Source organism: Oreochromis aureus, linkage group 12 (assembly GCF_013358895.1).
Source record: "Oreochromis aureus strain Israel breed Guangdong linkage group 12, ZZ_aureus, whole genome shotgun sequence".
Taxonomy (NCBI): Eukaryota; Metazoa; Chordata; class Actinopteri; order Cichliformes; family Cichlidae; genus Oreochromis; species Oreochromis aureus.
Window position 1 is genome coordinate 33,735,996 of NC_052953.1, and position 17,993 is coordinate 33,753,988.

Genomic DNA, 17,993 nt, shown 5'->3' on the forward strand with positions numbered 1-17,993 from the left:
TTGTCAAAGTACACAACAATGAGACCAAAGTGAGAGCCCTGGAAACCTCAACCTGGAAATCCTTAAACTACAGTTAAAATCATTTTCACTTAATTTGCTGTTTCTCACTCGTTTTTTATATATTCTCTAAATAGCTTACTTTCATTGACACACTAATAAAACATGGTTAATAATTTAATGGTTAACCTGCAATTAGTGAATATTAGTGTTCAAATTCTGGAAGCAGAAGTAGAGTCTTTTTAAATATAGTATGTAAGGTATTTTTGGAAATTAGATTTTAACCTCAATGAGACTTTTCACTTGGATAAATAGATAATAAAAAAATAAATAAAATAAATAAATAAGTAATAAGATGTATATGAAGTTTTTTTTTCCAATGGCAGACACTCATATTAACCTCCTTCTACAAGACTGTAGAACCACGCTACCTGACAGACAGTGACATAATTGCATCTAATCAATCTCCAATGGTCTGCAGCACTTCAAACTTCAGTCTTCTTCTGGAATTCCGGAAATATGTTTATTCACTCTACCTACCCTTACATCTATAACAGTAACAGTAACAGTGGTATGTTGACGGAGCTTACACATTTTGTTTGAATCGTTGTTCTAAATTTTGAAGTAGGTGTTGTTTGTGTAGGATTTCTAGAAATTTGTGAAATTTCTGGCATAATAATGGTTGCAGGTCCATTTTTGCACATATAACAGATTCGGCCAGCCAGTCATACTTTACTATTTTTTTAATCAGACATTATATTGTATGACATTAGTACTCAATAGTAAAGTGGATTTTTACCACAGGTTTGTACAGTATAGAGTGATTCAGTGAGAACGTAACTAATTTGGACTTATCAGACCAAAGCACAGATTTCCACTGGTCTAATGTCCATTCCTTGTGTTTCTCGGAACAAACACATGTCTTCTGTTTGTTGCTTTTCCTTAGTAGTGGTTTCTTAGCAGCTCGTTGACCATAAAGGCCTGATTCGCGCAGTCTCCTCTGAATAGTTGATATAGTGATGTTACCGCTACGGAAACTATGTGTTACATTTATCTGGGCTCTAATCTGAGGTGCTCTTAACTTGCAGTTTCTGTATGTGGTGACTCGGGTGAATTTCTCTTTAGTAGCAGAATTGACTATTGGTCCTTCTTTCCTGGGGTGGTCCTTATATATGTGGGAGACTATTGTTGTGCCAGCCAGTCAAGTACCATGGTATAGAATAGTACATCATGTGTTTGGGTGTACACATGCTCAGTTCAGTGTTTATGAATGAGCTTTAGTCTTTGAAGACAAAAATGTTTTGGTCACTTTATCTCATTGCAGGTTCGAGGTGTAATTTCTGCTGAAACTCTACGTTACAGCTACACTAACAACTATGAACCAGTTGCCTTGGATGGGAGTGCAATTGTATGTGTGTCATATATGTGAAAAGTGCCTTTGTCAGTCAGGAAAACCGTTCCTCAATAAATTTTCCTTTAAGTTTATATGAATTTTTCTTATACTTTTAATATGTACACTTTGTGGGAAAGCGTACTCTAAACGAGCAACGAACCATATATGGTAATGTCAATGACATTGGTTTGCAACATAAAAGTAAAATAGTTTGAAAAAAATCTAATTAAAAAAAAGGTCCACAAATATTGCACTTGGGCTGAAGTTTTTTGAATTTCCAAGTATTTATTAAAACATGGCCAGAATTTCAAATAAAGAGTTCTGGCTGCAGACACTGCTTTTTTCTTACTTCTGGCTCTTAATGATGTCACTGAGAGCTTTATATGTTTATCTTAGGCACGAAACCTTGGCTGTGAGTACAGAAGTCCTATCCTCTGCTCAGACCTCCCATTTACAAAGGTAGCCATTAGAAGAAAGTTGGCTCTAAGGGAAAATGAATGTGTCAAAACAGCTTTTTCAGACCAAAGGTGAACTGGGACTATAGAAAGGATAATAAGGCTAAATAAGCAACATTTTGAACTACTACCCTATTCTAGTATACTACTCTAGAGTTCATACTTGGCTTAGGCACAACTATTTTTGGCAGTGTTTTGGATTTAGAAAGGAATCAAAAAATAAAGCAACAGGTATTGTATTTTTATTCCTCTTTTTCAGCCATCTTATATTTTTATTCTATCAAATGAATTTGTCAGTATAAACAGAGGTTTATTTTTGTCCAAATCAAAATCTTTTATCCTATTTTTTTACTTCAGTTTAAATGTGTCAGTTGTTAGACAATAGAAACTTTGACATGGCATTCACAGTATTACCAGCTATATAAGCAACATCTGTGGAAAAACTGCTTTAAGAGCTGTTGTTCCACGGAACATCACAGCCTGTAAAAAAAAAGTAAAGAAAACAAAATGAATACAAAAGAAAATGCTGAAAATGAAAAACAAAGAGGTCAATGTCTAACTACAACAAGGCAGTGATCCTGAGACCTCAAAACAAACAATGCTCCACCTACAAAGGCACAAACAAAAGGCTTTGCTATATCCTGCACATTAGCCCAATCCCAACATCACCGTGGACAGTCTGTGGATAGCACTTAAGAGAGCAGTGCATACAACACAGCACAAGAATCTCACTGAGCTACAAAATCTTTTGCACAAAGAAAACCACCTAAAAAAGACCCGAGAGAATAGTAGCTGGTAAAAAAAAGCCTTTCTGAGCAATGGCCAGCTGTGACCAGCTCAGTAAGGCTAAGTACAGATTATGGTCAAACTTCTGTTTGAGGCCATTTTCCGTTTTTTTTTTTTTTCTTTTGTGACATGTTAAAATAAAAATAAAAACTGCCCACTAGGATCTTGTTATCTGAGCTCATTTCTTTTCCCAGTTCATACTATACATTGAGGCTGTGTATTGCTTTATTTTTCATGTTTTTAAAAGGAATTTTGGTGCCCAATTCATTTTCTATTTATTGAGTGTAGCGATCTACAAAATGGAAACAAAAGAGAAGCAAAGTTTCTCTAAGTAACAGAGAGAAAAAAAGATCATGATGGAATATGCGGAAAGACAAATCCTTTTAAATTTCAAGACATAAATTTGTCCACTGGCCACAATTGTTTAAATATTTACAGTTAAGTTGCTCATAAAGATACTAAGCCACTTTCTGTAACCCCTAAATATTTTTGGCACTCATCAATTTGGGTATTTAGTGTGTTTGCCTAGTTTACAGTTGCCAGTTTATGGTAAGATTCTATAGATTCTATATAAAGGAAAGATAATGTTACAGTATTAAAAGGCTGGCTGCAGTCAGCTGCTCTATTTGTCTGGCTGAAGCTACAATTCTGTATATGTTTATTAATTGGAATATGAGTGCATTTATGGCTGAATCTATGATGCCTTTTATACAGTAGCTGTGGTGTGGCTATTTTTATTATTACCATCCTACAGTATTTAAACAGCTTTCGTGGATAACAGACAATATATTATTAGTATTAATGATACTTCCTGCTGTTCAAGAATGCAGTAATCAATATAAAACTCCAAACACTGGCACAAATAATATCAATTCCCTTCACAAAGACTACCTCTGTATATAATGACTTACTTTCATAATAAGGTAATTTGTCACAACAGTTGGAAACCTAGGCTATGTTATTTTTCTAAATTAGCAGCAATGTTGAAAAGATAAGGAAAATGGTAATAGACACTAAACCTAAGACAATTTTCAAAATACCTCCTCATAATCATTTTTTCCCTGGCAAATTATAATCATGATCTGCATAGATCCATCAGCCATAACATTACAGCCAGTGAATAACACAGAACCCCTCATTTAAATGTAATGTTCTGGATAACTTAGGTTCTAGCTTTCATACAGATATTACTTTGACATGTAAACATAAAAGTGAATAAATTGATTTGCATGGTATTGATTTAAATAAATATTCAATCCCCTACAACCCAGCCAAAATTCTGGCTGTCCAAACTGCACACAAATTACACCGAATGAATCAACCAATTAATCAACCAATCAGTGAATTACAGATACTCCTGTTTTAAATTTGTTATGCATATAAATCACACGCGTCTATACAATCAGTTTCTTCCATTCCAAGCTCTCCACTGCCATGGGCAAAACCAAAGACCTGTCAAAGGAAATCTGTGATAAAACTGTAGACTGTAGGCTGCATTTTGGTACAAGACCATCATTTTAGCCCTTAACGTCCTTTGTTTGAAGCTCCATTCAACATCTTGCCTCATGCGGTGAGGATGATCATGAGAAAGGTGGTGGATCAGTTCAAACTACACAAGAGGAACCCCAAAAAGTTGATTCTGTTCATTTGGACGTATCATTTTCAGTGGGAGAAACGTGTCATTACTCATTGAAGTGACTTCTTCAGTCTTCTTTAAGCTGAACAAAACGCCACGTCCAAATGAACAGAATCAACTTTTGGGGATTTCCTTACATGGATCTACACAGGAGGAGCTTCTTAATGATCTGAAGGAAGCACACTACGGCAGCATAATGGATTGATATCTTGCAACGTCCGCAAGGTCCTCCTGCTGAAAAGGCACATGTATAAAGCTTTCTTAAGTTTGACAGCCAACATTTAAATGCTTTCACATAAGCCATAAGAGTAAGTCCTGTGGTTAGCTGAAACCAAAACCAAAATCATATCAATCTGCTGACTTTGGAAGAACAGAAATGTTGAGTATGACCAAAAAAAACCATCATCACCAGTCAAGCACGGCAATAGAAACATTATGCTTTGAGACTATTTTTCTGTTAAGGGTACAGGACGACTTCACCGTATTGAAGGCCCAATGAATGGGGTCATGTATCGTAAAACCTTGCATGAAAATCTCCTTCCCTTAGTCATGCTGTCTTCCAGCATGACAATAACCCAACAGATACCACCAAGTCAACAGAGGAGTCAACAGAAGAGCAGCTAAACAAGAACCACATTAAGGTCATGAAGCCGCCTCGCCTATCTCCAGACCTCAGTCCTTGGAGTTTCTGTAAAGAGGAGTGGGCCAAAATCCCTCCTGAGATATATGCACACCTGGTGACCAACTACAAATAACGTGCTACTGCTGTGTTTGCCAACAAGGGTTTCTCCACCAAATACAAAGACATGTTTTGCTTGGGGTTCAAAAAGTTATTTCATTCAATGCAAATCAATTTGTAACTTTTATGTAATGCATTTTTTCTGGATTTTTGGTTGACATTCTTTCTTACTCCATTAAAAGGAAACTTCCATTAAATTAGACGCCGCTCATTTCTTTGTAAGTGAGTAAACCTCCAAATTCAGGAGGGTGTCAAATAATATTCTCCCACACTGTATTCAACAAAAATAAGAGATGAAAAAATAACTCTGTTTAGGATCTTGGCAAACCTCTGGATGTTGTTTTAGATTATCAGTGGGCTCTTCTAGTGCATTTTTCATATTAAGTGGAAATAAATCTCTAGTAAAAACCAGATGATGAAGCATTGTGTAAATACATGAAAGTAAAAAAAAGAGAGAAAAAAAGGAAAAACTTCTTTTTTTTCTGCAGCAACAGTGTGTGACAACCACTGTTCACAAACAGCATGAACCAATGACTAACATGTGGCCAACAGCGAGACCAAGAGGTCCTTCAGGCAAGACAGGCACAGTGAGCTGGGACTAGTGCTTGGCAGTCCATTCATCACAACTTGTCCTTCAGCAATGTTCTGTCCCTACAGGCCTGCTGCTGCACCGTGGATCAACAGAGGACATGTTTGAACAGCTGACCCAAGGCCATGAAAGTAGGCACAGCCACAGCAGAGAATCATAAGGCCATACATTGGTTGTCCATGAAATATAACTGTGATCTATGTATTTGAGAGCCCAGTTCACAGTCCTGGATTACAATGTGGTTTACTTCTCAGTTAAAGAAAATCCTTTCCGTACCGTTTCGCTTTCTTTGTCCTTCTGTCTCTCAATGCTGGCCCTAATTTAACAAGTCTTTAAAAACATGGTACTGCTCCAATTTGCATTTACTGGAAGTGGGGAAAAAACTGAAAAGGCCCAATGGTATGCAGAATTGGAGATACTGAGCAAAGATAATGAGCCATTGTTAGCAACACTGTGAGGCTGCAATAGTGACAAGTTGAGAAATAATAGAGAGGAAAAGTAACCATAGTAAAGATTTCCTTGTTTATGACTTCATGTCATCATGTCATCAGTTCTCATTTGGACATATGAGAGCTTTCAGAGAAGTCTCCAAGTCATCATTATGACTTGGATGTGTATACGGATACTACCTAGGTGTTGTAACCTTGTAGCTGTGATGTAGATATTTAAAAGCTTAAAATGAAAAAGATTACATGCTGACGTTTAGCAGAGACAATGTTCACTTTGTTTGTTTAGCATATAAATATGCTAACACTAGCTTAAGGTACTAATGTAATAAGATGCAACAGTAAATGACATTATTAGAAGGTATTTTATCATAGTAATCTATAAGTAATAAATATGGACAAACTGAAGTATTGGATGAACGGAAAATTCTGATGATGCTAGGTTAGAACTTGATAGGGTAAAATACAGTTGTTGGGCATTTTAGTGATTGCCAGTTCTATTGCTGCCAGACAATAGGCAAACATTCAGAACATGCATCTCTGTGCTATCATGTTGTTTCAGCTTTTAAGTTTACTGCGGATATTTTGTACAGTCACTCCAGCAACCTAACTACCTACTAACCTTCACTAACGAGGAACTTACAGGTCAATGATTAGCTGGTCAATTAATAGCATTTAGGTGTGTTTTAATTCAAGCCATCCCTAACTGTATTTAAATCTAACCAATTAGGGACAAATGAAAAAGTCAAGTAATATAAAAGTGTAAAAATTGTAGATATTCAAAGGCAACATTCATAGTCCTGTCTTGTAGCTGGGATATAAACTAACGCCATTCACCTTCCAGCCATTCTTATTGTGGAATTATGTCAATTGTTATTCTTCCTAGTCTTGCAAGATGCTATTCTAGACCTTTAATATAGGAAAAATATGTAATTATATCATTTCTCAGTGTGTTAAAACTGAATGTGTTGCAGTGTTACATATTGTCTTAGCTCAAATAAAATTAATAACAGCAACCTGTAGTAGGAACAAGGTGATGGCAGCAACAAATCATCAGAATTTTTTGGATATATCACCTAAGAACCATAAATATCTGTACAAAATGAGATGTGAGTATATCATTTGACATTTTGATGGTTCTGTGGAAAATCTAGGGCATCTTTAAAGCAATTTGGATTAGAGATCAAAGTTTGCCATCTGTATAAAATTGCACAGTAATTCATCTAGTTATTGAGACACTTCAGTCTGTAACAGTCTGACCTACATTGATAGAACAAAATAAATAAATAAATACTCACAGTGTACTGGATATAGAAACATTGCACTTCTTTACTGTGGTTCCACTGGGTGAATTGACTAGGACTTACATAGCAGTTTTTTACTTTAAGTCTCATTCTCCCAATCACACACATTCATAAAGTGTTTTTATCTATACCTAACCACTTTTGATCTAGCATTCATACATAAAGGGCAACTCAGGGTTCAATACATTGCCCAACACTTCTACACATGGACAAGAAGAGACAGGGATTGATCACTGTTTTTCCAGTTGGAAGACACGCCGCTCTACCACCTGAGCCACTGTCAGCACGAGGTGGAATGAGGGATTCACTTAGAAGCTCCAGTCATTCAAAAGGCGATTTACTGGAGCAAACCTGACATAGATTTCAGCCATGACGCATACATCAACGGGACATGTTTCTCGATAACAATATTGAATTCTCTCTGACTTGATAAGAGAAGAGGCATCACTTTTCATTGGTCTCTGATTAAGTAGAACCTCTCGCCCAGATGCTATCAAAATATGGTCAGACACGCACTATAAATAAAATTTACATGGGACTGTGTGTGGGTTTCTTAATTGTGTCTTTGTGTGGAAGCAGGCGCATTCACACATGCACACATCTCCCAGTAGGCCTTATGGCTGCTTGGAGATTTGCTAAATAGGATGCTATCATAAAGCAGCCTTGTAAAAACCTCATCTGGTGCACACCATCTGTAAACACAGATTTGGAGAAGTTCATGGAGCCTGCGCAACCTGACACCTCTAAATTTGGAGTGTATTACTGCAGTTACATGGATGTAGTACCAGCAGTAGCTCTACAGCAAATGAATGTGAAAAAACACACAGTAGCAATGATTTTTCATAAATACTCTCTTTTTGTGCTGGGGTTATCACCACAAATAAGTGACTGTTGCTTTAACTGCAGATGCGGATAGTGATGGGTCCTAAGGTAAAGTAGACTTATATTTTGAGATTGGTGGGTCAATAACTTCAATACTCACAAATGACTCATTTGGAATTCATTTTATTATATAGATAATAAAGCTTTATAAAAACAAAATGTGGATGTTTGCATCGCTTCCAGATGTTTTCAGTGTGGTGTCGCATGAAACAGCTGGCCTGTCTCATGACAGCGAAACAAGCACTACTGCTTAAGGCAAAAGATAATTTTATATTGTACGCACTTTTATACACATATACATTTTACAAACACAGAATAATCGTTTTTATTTTAATTGCACTTTTCAATCGTTTTTTTTGTTTTGTTTTTTTTACATTTGGTTGGAATATTTCTTGCTTTTTTCTGAAAACGACAGATACTTAAATAGGTACCTGTGTGAAGCACAGGTACCAGAATTAACCTAATTTTAAAAGAAAATATCAACAATCTCTACATGTTTTACAAGCAGGCTTTGATCTTCGTTTGATTTACTAATTCAAATCCACTGCATTTTAATTTAATATATGCAACTTTTATTTCATCCAGTATGCAGAAAGATTAAATAACCAGATGATGCCATTTAATATGTCTTTAAGCTACACATTCACCTAACAAGCAAAAGATCCCTGGTTTAAGACATGGAGGACACACAATAACCTTTCTTTAAACCAGGAAGACAATTGGCCAAATCAAATATGTTGAGCTATCTGCTGTAGTGAGCCCTTGTGAATAACAGAGCAATTATAGTAGCAGATATATAACGTTACGCTGGCAAGTTGTGACTTATTCCAGAGAAAAATAATCTCTGCATAGACTTTTATTCAAGAACCATTATCTGCGCTAACACAGGGAAAGTAATAAGCCCAGCTACCCAATGCACACGTGGTGTCACAGCTTCACTAATCAAGGTACATAAAACACAGCGCAAGCACGTAAAAGAATGACCATACTGTAACAAAAACAGAACTACTCAGTAAGCTAATTTCCCAACTTTGGGATATACATTATGTATCCTAAAGTTGGGAAATTATGATAATAGGGATTGCAACTATAATGCAAAAGTCAAGACTTCATTTAACAATTTTAAATTAAAAACCCTAATGCATCAGTGGACAGAAAACCCACATTTTTCCACAGGGCTTTAATAGTGAAGCATTTGAATGCATATGATATGACAGCCTGGCCTGTATTTGTGAGCTATGCTTTATTTGTTTGTGTCTACCATGCCCACATCCATTATTAGAAACCTGTCTTTTAATTGAATAGATGCTTTAATCAGTCTGCTGTACAAGTTTGAGCAATTATAGTTTGCAGCAACAAGTATATGTTTATTAAAAAGACATGCAAAACTTTTCAGACCTTACAGAAACACAGTAAGATTTGCTTAATGGCTGCAAATGTTAAAGCACAGCTTATTTTATCTCTTTATTACTTGTTATATGCATGCTTTATCTATTATTTATGATATATTAATATTTGGTCTGTGGCTATTGTTCGGAACTCTGTACTCATATTGCTATTTAAATGTTAACCTATATAATTTCCTATGTTTAAATTGTGAGTAGATCATTACTGTTATCAGTTTGAAAATACAAAAAAACTCGAAGGATATGATTTTGTTTGTGCATTTATGACCAGTTTCCCCTGTCAGCCCAGAGTGCATCTTGCCTGCAAAGTAAAGGTCCTTTCATATGTCAAAATAAGCACTAAATTATTTTTTTAATTAAAATATTGCATTGAAATAGTGTAGGCTACTTTTTATCAAGTTTTGCCACCACAAACAACCGTATGGTCATTTGATTATACTGATTGTTGCAATTGTTGGCATAATGTTTTCTATGTTCACCACTAAAGTCTATCAACAGAATGACTTAAGCTGTGGCAGCCACTTTTATTTCATCCAGTATGCAGAAAGACTAGATTCCCAGATGATGCCACCTAAATGGAACTATACTGTAAATGTATCAGGGCCTTGTATCAGGGAAAATAGCAAAAACCTATAGATGCATGAAACATACAGTAGCTGGAAAAAAGATATCTCAGTGTCATTCAAGCACCAGGTCCATGGAAGAAGCCAATGAGCTGCAGGGCTGATTGCTGACTACATTAAGCCTCTTAGGCAGCATGCTGATGAATTCACTCATTGAAATGTGAAGGTAATAGTCTTGACATAGCAAAGACATAACTCACCGACTGTACCTGCAAAGTCCCCAAATGACAGTGATCCCGAGTAGGAGCTGGTCCAATATGAAAAAGGACTTTGCTTTTATTACCATCATCATTACTGTATATCATTTCTGAATGTACAGCCATTTGGTTTCATTTAAATGTAAATCTGGCCACTGAACACATTGTCACCCACAGCAGCCTGACTATGATGATTCATTCTGGGATCGGCAGGGAAAATATAAGAGCCCCTTTTGGTTTCTCTGAGGGAAAATAACAGATTTGACCTTTGTCTGTTTTCATGAAAGCCCGTGCAGAGGAAAATAAAAAAACCTTGAGATTTTTCCTTTTTTTTTCTTGAAAACAAAAGTAACCACAGTTTTGTGCATCCTTTGTGCTCTGCTCTTTCTCTCTCTTTCCAATTTTTTTAAAATGCCCAACCTGAAGATCAAGGAGGGAGATGTACAATCTGCAGCTCAAGGTCAAGGAAGTAAAAGTCTTGGGAGAATAGACAAGTTTGTGTGTCAAATTAGGCTGCGAAGACGGATAACAGAGGGGCACAGCATCACACAACATGTGGTGATGGTTATTTCAGCAAGACTTGACACAATTGTGCATCTGTGGAGCAGGGACAATGCTGTTTGCTGCTAATGTTTATCAAATGAGGTGACCACCAGGGGCCTCGGCATATGTGCATGCACGCAGAATGGAGAATCATTCCAGCAAGGCAAACATTAGCAGCTCTGTAGTCTAATCTCACAACATATTCTTGTAGTCATATAGAGCATTAGCTAAACTTACAGCAGACCGAGCGGCTTTACTAACAAATGAACTGGGCGACTTCAGCAATCCTCAATCAAATATCAGATAATCCCATTGCTCATTACTTTTCTCAATACACAACCGTCTATCTTGCTAAAATCACACATCACATAAATTAATCATCGAGTCCCAAATAAATGCCTGCATGTCAGGAGAAATCAACAAGAGCCTCATCAGAAGATAGGTAAGAAGGGATACTACATATCAGTGCACTCGCATACCCTTTTTGCATGTCTAAGCAGAGCTTCATTAGGAGATAAATACACAGCAATAGCAGATTGCTGATCTACAAGGAAATCCCATCACAACTCTGGACGAAGCTTCTTGAAATAGCCCTTATTTCACCAGAACTGTGAGACAAAAGATGAAAAGCCTTTTCAAGATCCCCCATGGGCCACATCATTCTCACTCATGGCTGTGTTACACATGGAGGACCCCTCTTTCATGACCCCTTGCGTGAGTCTCGTTCTGAGCCAGTGGGGGCCTGCGAACATCAGCTATTGATCTTTAAGAGCTTAAATCTTGCTGAGTTCGAGCTAGGACCATCGAGACCCGCAGAGCAGCAGGACTGCTGCTGTTTGCTACTGTTTGGTTCAAGGACTCAACTTGTGGGAAAGTGTGACACCTGTCATGACATGCATGACCTTTGAAAATGATGTGATATGCAGAAAAGTTGTAACATGCAACAAGGTAGAGTCGAGCATTCAAATGCCCTGACAGCCCATTAGTACCTGTAATGCTTTTTAAGCAAAATCTGAATAAAAAATAAATAAAACATCTCTTTCACTTTTTAAATTGTGTTGTTTTCTTTTCTTTTTTCTGTGATATTTAATTAAACTCAAGACCTCCGGTTTTTGAAAATCAGTATTTTCATCTTTTTGACATTCTATAGACAAAAATTGCTCCTCAAGAAAAAAATGGACATACTGAAGATAATCATTTGCTGAACTATTTTTAATATGGTCCTACACTTAATCGGGATGCTAGGCAGGCAGGTTGTGAAGTGAAGCTCAGCTGATACCGGATCATGTTCTCAGTGCCAGTCCACATCAGCTGACGCCTCGTGTTATAGTTGTATACACATTAAGCTGCTTTAGCCTGCCCACAGATACTGTTAATCTGCAAGCCAATTTGAAACCCACCTCCACCCCAGCTCCTCCTTTCTGATTAAATTAATGTCATATCCATTCTCCTCTATGCTCTATTCTGTTCCGTGTCTTTTTGCTGCTTTCCACACCTCTGTAAACACCCTGAAGGGCACCACATAAAAATGACTACAAATAGAAACATTGAGCTTCTTTTGAATGTGCTTGTGCTCCTGACTGAAGTTTGAATTCAGTCAAAATTCATTCTGTGTTCTTCGAGCAAAGTACAAACAGTCTGTCCAAGGAATGCTGGGACGACACTTTTCATATCTTCTGCTTCTGTCAGCTTTTTGATGGCGACTTCCTTAATATATAGGAACTCAAGATGATAAGAAATCTGTGTGCCATTTAATGACCTGTTTAACTTTCATGGCTTCTGGATGTCTGCAAATTGTATTAATTCTGCTAAGCAAATTTTGAAGAAAAACCACAAAGAAATGTGCATTTATACAGAGAGAACCTGCACATAGTCTCGTACTGTCAAGCTTTTTCATGTATTTTGTGCATCTATGTAGACTCTTACAAGAATCTAAATCCTAAACTAAGGGTTGGAGTCACACATCAGTAATGATTCAAGCATTCCATATTTTGCTTGAGTATGTTTATGTAGAACTTGTAAGATCCAGTTAATTTAGACCTTTCTAACTGCTATCACCAAACATTTTTTACTGCCTCGATTCTAACCCTTTCTGCTAACCACTATAATAATAACTTGCTGGAGTCACTCTTTAATTTGTCATAAATATATGCAACCAGAAGGTAGAGATTGCCGAACAATTCAACATTCATTTTTTTAAAATCTGCAACTGAGAAAACAAAATTGGAAAAAGTTACAATAATTTTTCATTTGATACACACACAGACAAGAAGCAAATAAAAGTTTGTTGTGTATTTGTTTTGTGACACTACACACCCTAAGATAAAAGGAAACTTTTAAACTTCCATTTCCTTTTTTTCAATACTTCCCCAATGGAAAGTGTTTCAGTTCAAAAAACGAAATCATCTTTATGTAATTTTGTTTTGTTTTTATAAATGCCTCTGTAATAATCCTTTTTTGTATTTCTGTGTTTTGTGTATAGAAAGGGATGCAGTTCCACATGAACTGATTAGCTATGTAATGCAATACTGTTGTCTTTACTTTCATTTGTTATTTTAATTAAAATATCTAGCTATCAATTTACACTTTTATTTAATTTTATGCAGAAAATTGGTAACAAATAGAATTTGAATCAGTGACTTACTAGAACATTGGCAATCTGCTTGTAGTTGTGTGCTTTAATGGTTCCTTTTGAAGAGACAAGCCACAACTCAAGGTAGGAAAGGTTAAGTTGCTTATGTTGATAAGTTAGTTTGTAGAACATTGTAGATGTCATCCCACTACCAAAACAGACAAGTGATGGGCATTTTCTACAAATTATTATTGTTGTTGTTGTTGTTGTTGTTATTACTACACAACCTTTATTTAATTAGTATGACCCTTAAGGTTAATGATCAGTGATGACATCCATTAACAACAGTAAAAAATGAATAAAACCTGTAAACCATTTTAGTTAATGCAAGTTAATTCTGACCTCTGTCTGTAGGCTAACAGAAACTACTGATGAAGACATCCATAAAAATGTCACCATTAATAATAATGAAATTATTTAAAGGTGCGGTAGGCAAAATGTTTTTTGGGACCACTGATCACAATCCAATCTAACAACTTTTCAGCACACTGTAATTCATGATGTCTGCTGTTGTGAACATTTGTGTTTGGTAACACAAACAGGCAAATAGACATCTACGTTAACTGAAAATATTTCATTTGCAAAGGTTCACTTGACACTGCGGCACCGAGCCTATCCTGTGGATTCTCTCAATGCCACCAGGAATCTGAAATGGTTACATATGAACAGCTCTATTGCTCAACTTTACTTCTGCATAAACAAAGAACTAAAAGCAGGTGAAATCAACAACTTCCTTGTAAGTTCAGAAAATATGTTATTGTCGTTTATGTTCAGCTTTTGGTCGTATTATGGAAGGAAGTAGTTCTGGGCTGTTGGGGTGAATATTTGTGGGTTGTGAAAAACACTCGAGAAACTCTGTTCAAATAATTAACATGAGGCAAATCTTTGCTTTGCGTTTGACCTGAAGCAGGGTAGGAAACTGAGTCCTGCACCTTCTCTGGGCACCATTTCTAGGGTTTAGAGAAGAAGACGATAATGAGAGACTTTAATCCATCACAAGTCTTTTCACACTACTTCAGATGAGCAATGGATGAACCTGAGGCAGAACCTGTATATACTGTGTAAGCCAAAGTTAGCATTAACCTCTTAAGTTACACCAAGACACTGGTAAAAAAGTAGGAGCAAGGATTAGGGTTTAGTTTGTGTTCAGACATTTTAAGCTTTCAATAGATAGTCTGTAACGAATGAGAGTTTATTTGAAATTTCTCATTTTATAGTTTTTTAATCATGTGTATTTAACATGTAACTCAAACAAAACCCCACCCTAATACTAGATTACCAGGTGGGAAGAACTCACGCACATATGGGCAGAAGAGAAGGCCTGTCAGTTCTACTGCACTCTGGTCTCATTGTGCTTTTTTTCCCTGCATCGCTTTTCTGAATTTCTGCCCAGCTTCGAGGTCCTAATTATGACTGATGGTTTGAAATTAGAGGGATGTGTCATAAGTAAAGTATGTTGGTTTCATAACATCATATTCACTCAATATTTAATGTTACCTTCAAGAATAAATTGAACCCCCAGTTTAACTCTATTTTTCTGTGTGTGACTGATCAGTAATGACAGCAGACCTACCTATTTCCGTTTGGTCGAAATGAAACTGCCGTCATTACAAGATCCTGCTGCATACTTCCATTTCTTATCCTAATATCCTCATAATTACAAGTTAATGTACAACAGATTGATGAGAGCTGTCTCCACATCTAATCGACAAGAGAGAACCGGCAATAGTTTGTTTACAAAAATGTAAACAATCATTATTTTAACACAGTGTTTGTGTTGCTGCCAGTCTAACTCCCTGGACGCTGGTCAATGACTTCCCGTCTTTTACTAAAATGGATCAGAGTCCGCTCTCTGATCCATTTTTTAATTTCCTTTTTTAGACTTGAGCATAAAATCAAGTGTGAAGGCGTTATTTGTTTTGTGGGTGTGTGTAGGATTCATAAATGAATAATGAAAAACAAATCACTTTTTGCCTTTTTGAGATTTTAGATTCTCTGCAGAATATGAAGAAAAACGATGCATATTTTTGCAATATAATGTATATTTGAGTTATTCTGAATGAGTGGCGTGTGCAGGGTGAGAATATTTTTTTACATTTGTGGAAGATGATGTATCACAGTTTCTTCACGGCAAACAGATTCCAGCAATAAGGTGGGAAAAAGCCAGAGTTTCCTGCTTCACAATAAAAAAAAGCAGACTTTGCACATTCATGATGTGTAAAGTCGTGTAACGTTAATCTGAACTCTGTTCAGCTCCACAGGCTGCCATATAACCAGTTAAACCTGCAGGGAACCTTTAACACCAAATACCATCTCACCCATCAATTTGGAATCTAGGCACTCTGCTCTGTGCTACTGCTATTTAAGTGGCTAAAATATGGAGATGTGAGAGTCATAAGATCAACACAGACACAACCAGATGTCTGCAGGGCATATTCTGGTTGGGTTGTGGGCTTGTTCTGTAACATCTGATTCAAACGGGTGATGTGGTTCAGTGCAACAGCTTAAAATCTCTAAAACCAATACAGGCTCCAGAAAACTCTACAGTGTGTATTAAAGAAAGATGATTTTACATGGATTATTTTTTTTTGTTTGTGTTTAAGGGAGGACTCAGTCTATCCTCTTTTATTTGTTCTTTTGGGTTCTCTGGAAAAAGAAAGAAAATAGAACATCAAGCAGGGGCAGATTTCCTACCCTCAACACGACCCCCACTTGTGTCACCTCACATTCAAACGTATTTTTTATCAAGTAAATGTAAAGCACCTTCACTGTGGGCTTCTAAAAAGAAACGAAAACCCTTGCTTGAAGTCGCTCTGGTAGCTGCTGATGAATATCTCTGTGTCCCGCACAAACCTCTACATACATTTCCCTGGCACTGTATTCACTTCGTGATATCAGGAAGCGGATCATTTAAAAAGGAGGACCAGCTCTGGAACTCTCAGATAAAATGGCATGCCTGTTGCACAGGCGTGCCTTCATTTAAGCCAGCAGTGCTGATTGCAGCGCGGTCACGGTGATGGATTCATTCACGACTAAAAACTTAGTGGAATGGGACGACTGGCATCGATTCGAGGGGAGACGTAAAAAGACAAAGAGTGTAGGAACTTGACGGCGCGAGCTGTGGCTTGATGAATCAATAGCAGAAGCTCCACTGCGCAGTGAAGAGAGAAGGCTCAAATAGTGGAAATGTGAAGTCCGAGTGACACTCAGAATCACCTGCTGAACACTGAATGTGAGGGAGGGAAGTATTTGTAAACCTCAAACATGAACCAAAAATCGTGACAGGTGGTGCGTAACCACGGGGATGGCACCCAAGAATTGTCTCTCTTCTTTTACCGACCGGCTGAAAGCGCTTACAGCGCAGTGAACACCCAAAGTAGGCACGCATGCACACGGACACACACAGCTCTTACCTTTGGAGATGACCGATGCTGTACAATAAATAAGCAGCAGGAGGCCCCTCAGAACGAGGTAACGTCCTTTTGTCAGCGCGTCCATACCGACGCGTAGCTCTCCACGGATACGCTATAGAGCCGACGGTGCTCCGGGTCTCTGATGCCTGCTCTTGCCTCCTCCTCCGAGCTGGACGAGCCCCGGCTGCGCAAGTTCCTCGTGTAAACCAGGGAAGCGGACAGTTGGACGCTCTGTTGGGAGAAGGAGGAGCAGCGGCAGCAGGAGAAGTGAACGGCTCGCGGGCTGGACTGTTTGTCGAAAGGGAAAAAGCATCTTCACTTCACTTTTGCTGTGCGTGTGTGCGCAGCAGGGGAGACGTGCGCTCCGAGTTTACCCCCCTTTCCAGGCATCATCATCCCGGAGCCTGCCCCGTGCTAACCAATGGCAGAGTGAGAAAGGCGGAGAGGAGGAGACGGAGTGGTAGGCTACTCGTAGGCCTAATCAGTCAAATGTTTCTTCTTTTACAGTAACGCACCAAGCAGCCCAGCGAAGGCTTGAGGGATGATGATACAGTTTACAGGTTTGGAGAAACTGTCCGAAGAAGAAAAGTGGGAGGAAAACGGCTTCATTTCCAACCAGCACAAAGCTGTGTCTCACGGTGTCCGGTATAATCTGATCAATTATAGCCAAAGTAGAGCACTGATCAACAGAAACGCGCCAGTGTGATTTTCTTTTAATGAGCCCCTCAGCTCCAAGGTATGTTTGCTGGTATTCTTATATGTGAATCGAAAATAAATGAATTTTTTTGAAAAACATAGGTATGTAATCATGGTAAATGACCTCATTACAAAGACCTCAATACCAGCTGAGAAAAGCAGATACTGACTCTGAGCACACTACTCATTTGTGTCCAAAATGATAACACTTTGATTGATTAGAGTGGAGTGTAGTTTTGATGAAGCTTGGAAGCAA

At 37.7% G+C, this 17,993-nt stretch overlaps 1 protein-coding gene across 1 annotated transcript in view; it reads right to left on the reverse strand.

Moving 5' to 3' along the window:
* Nucleotides 1-17,733, reverse strand: part of unc5db (unc-5 netrin receptor Db) — a 274,738-nt gene extending 257,005 nt beyond the window's left edge. Inside the window, exon 1 of the mRNA XM_039620435.1 lies at nucleotides 17,042-17,733. Within this exon, the coding sequence (XP_039476369.1) occupies nucleotides 17,042-17,126 (85 nt within the window). The 5' untranslated portion in view covers nucleotides 17,127-17,733. The remainder of the gene's footprint in view (nucleotides 1-17,041) is intronic.
* Between the last annotated feature and the right edge of the window lie 260 nt (nucleotides 17,734-17,993).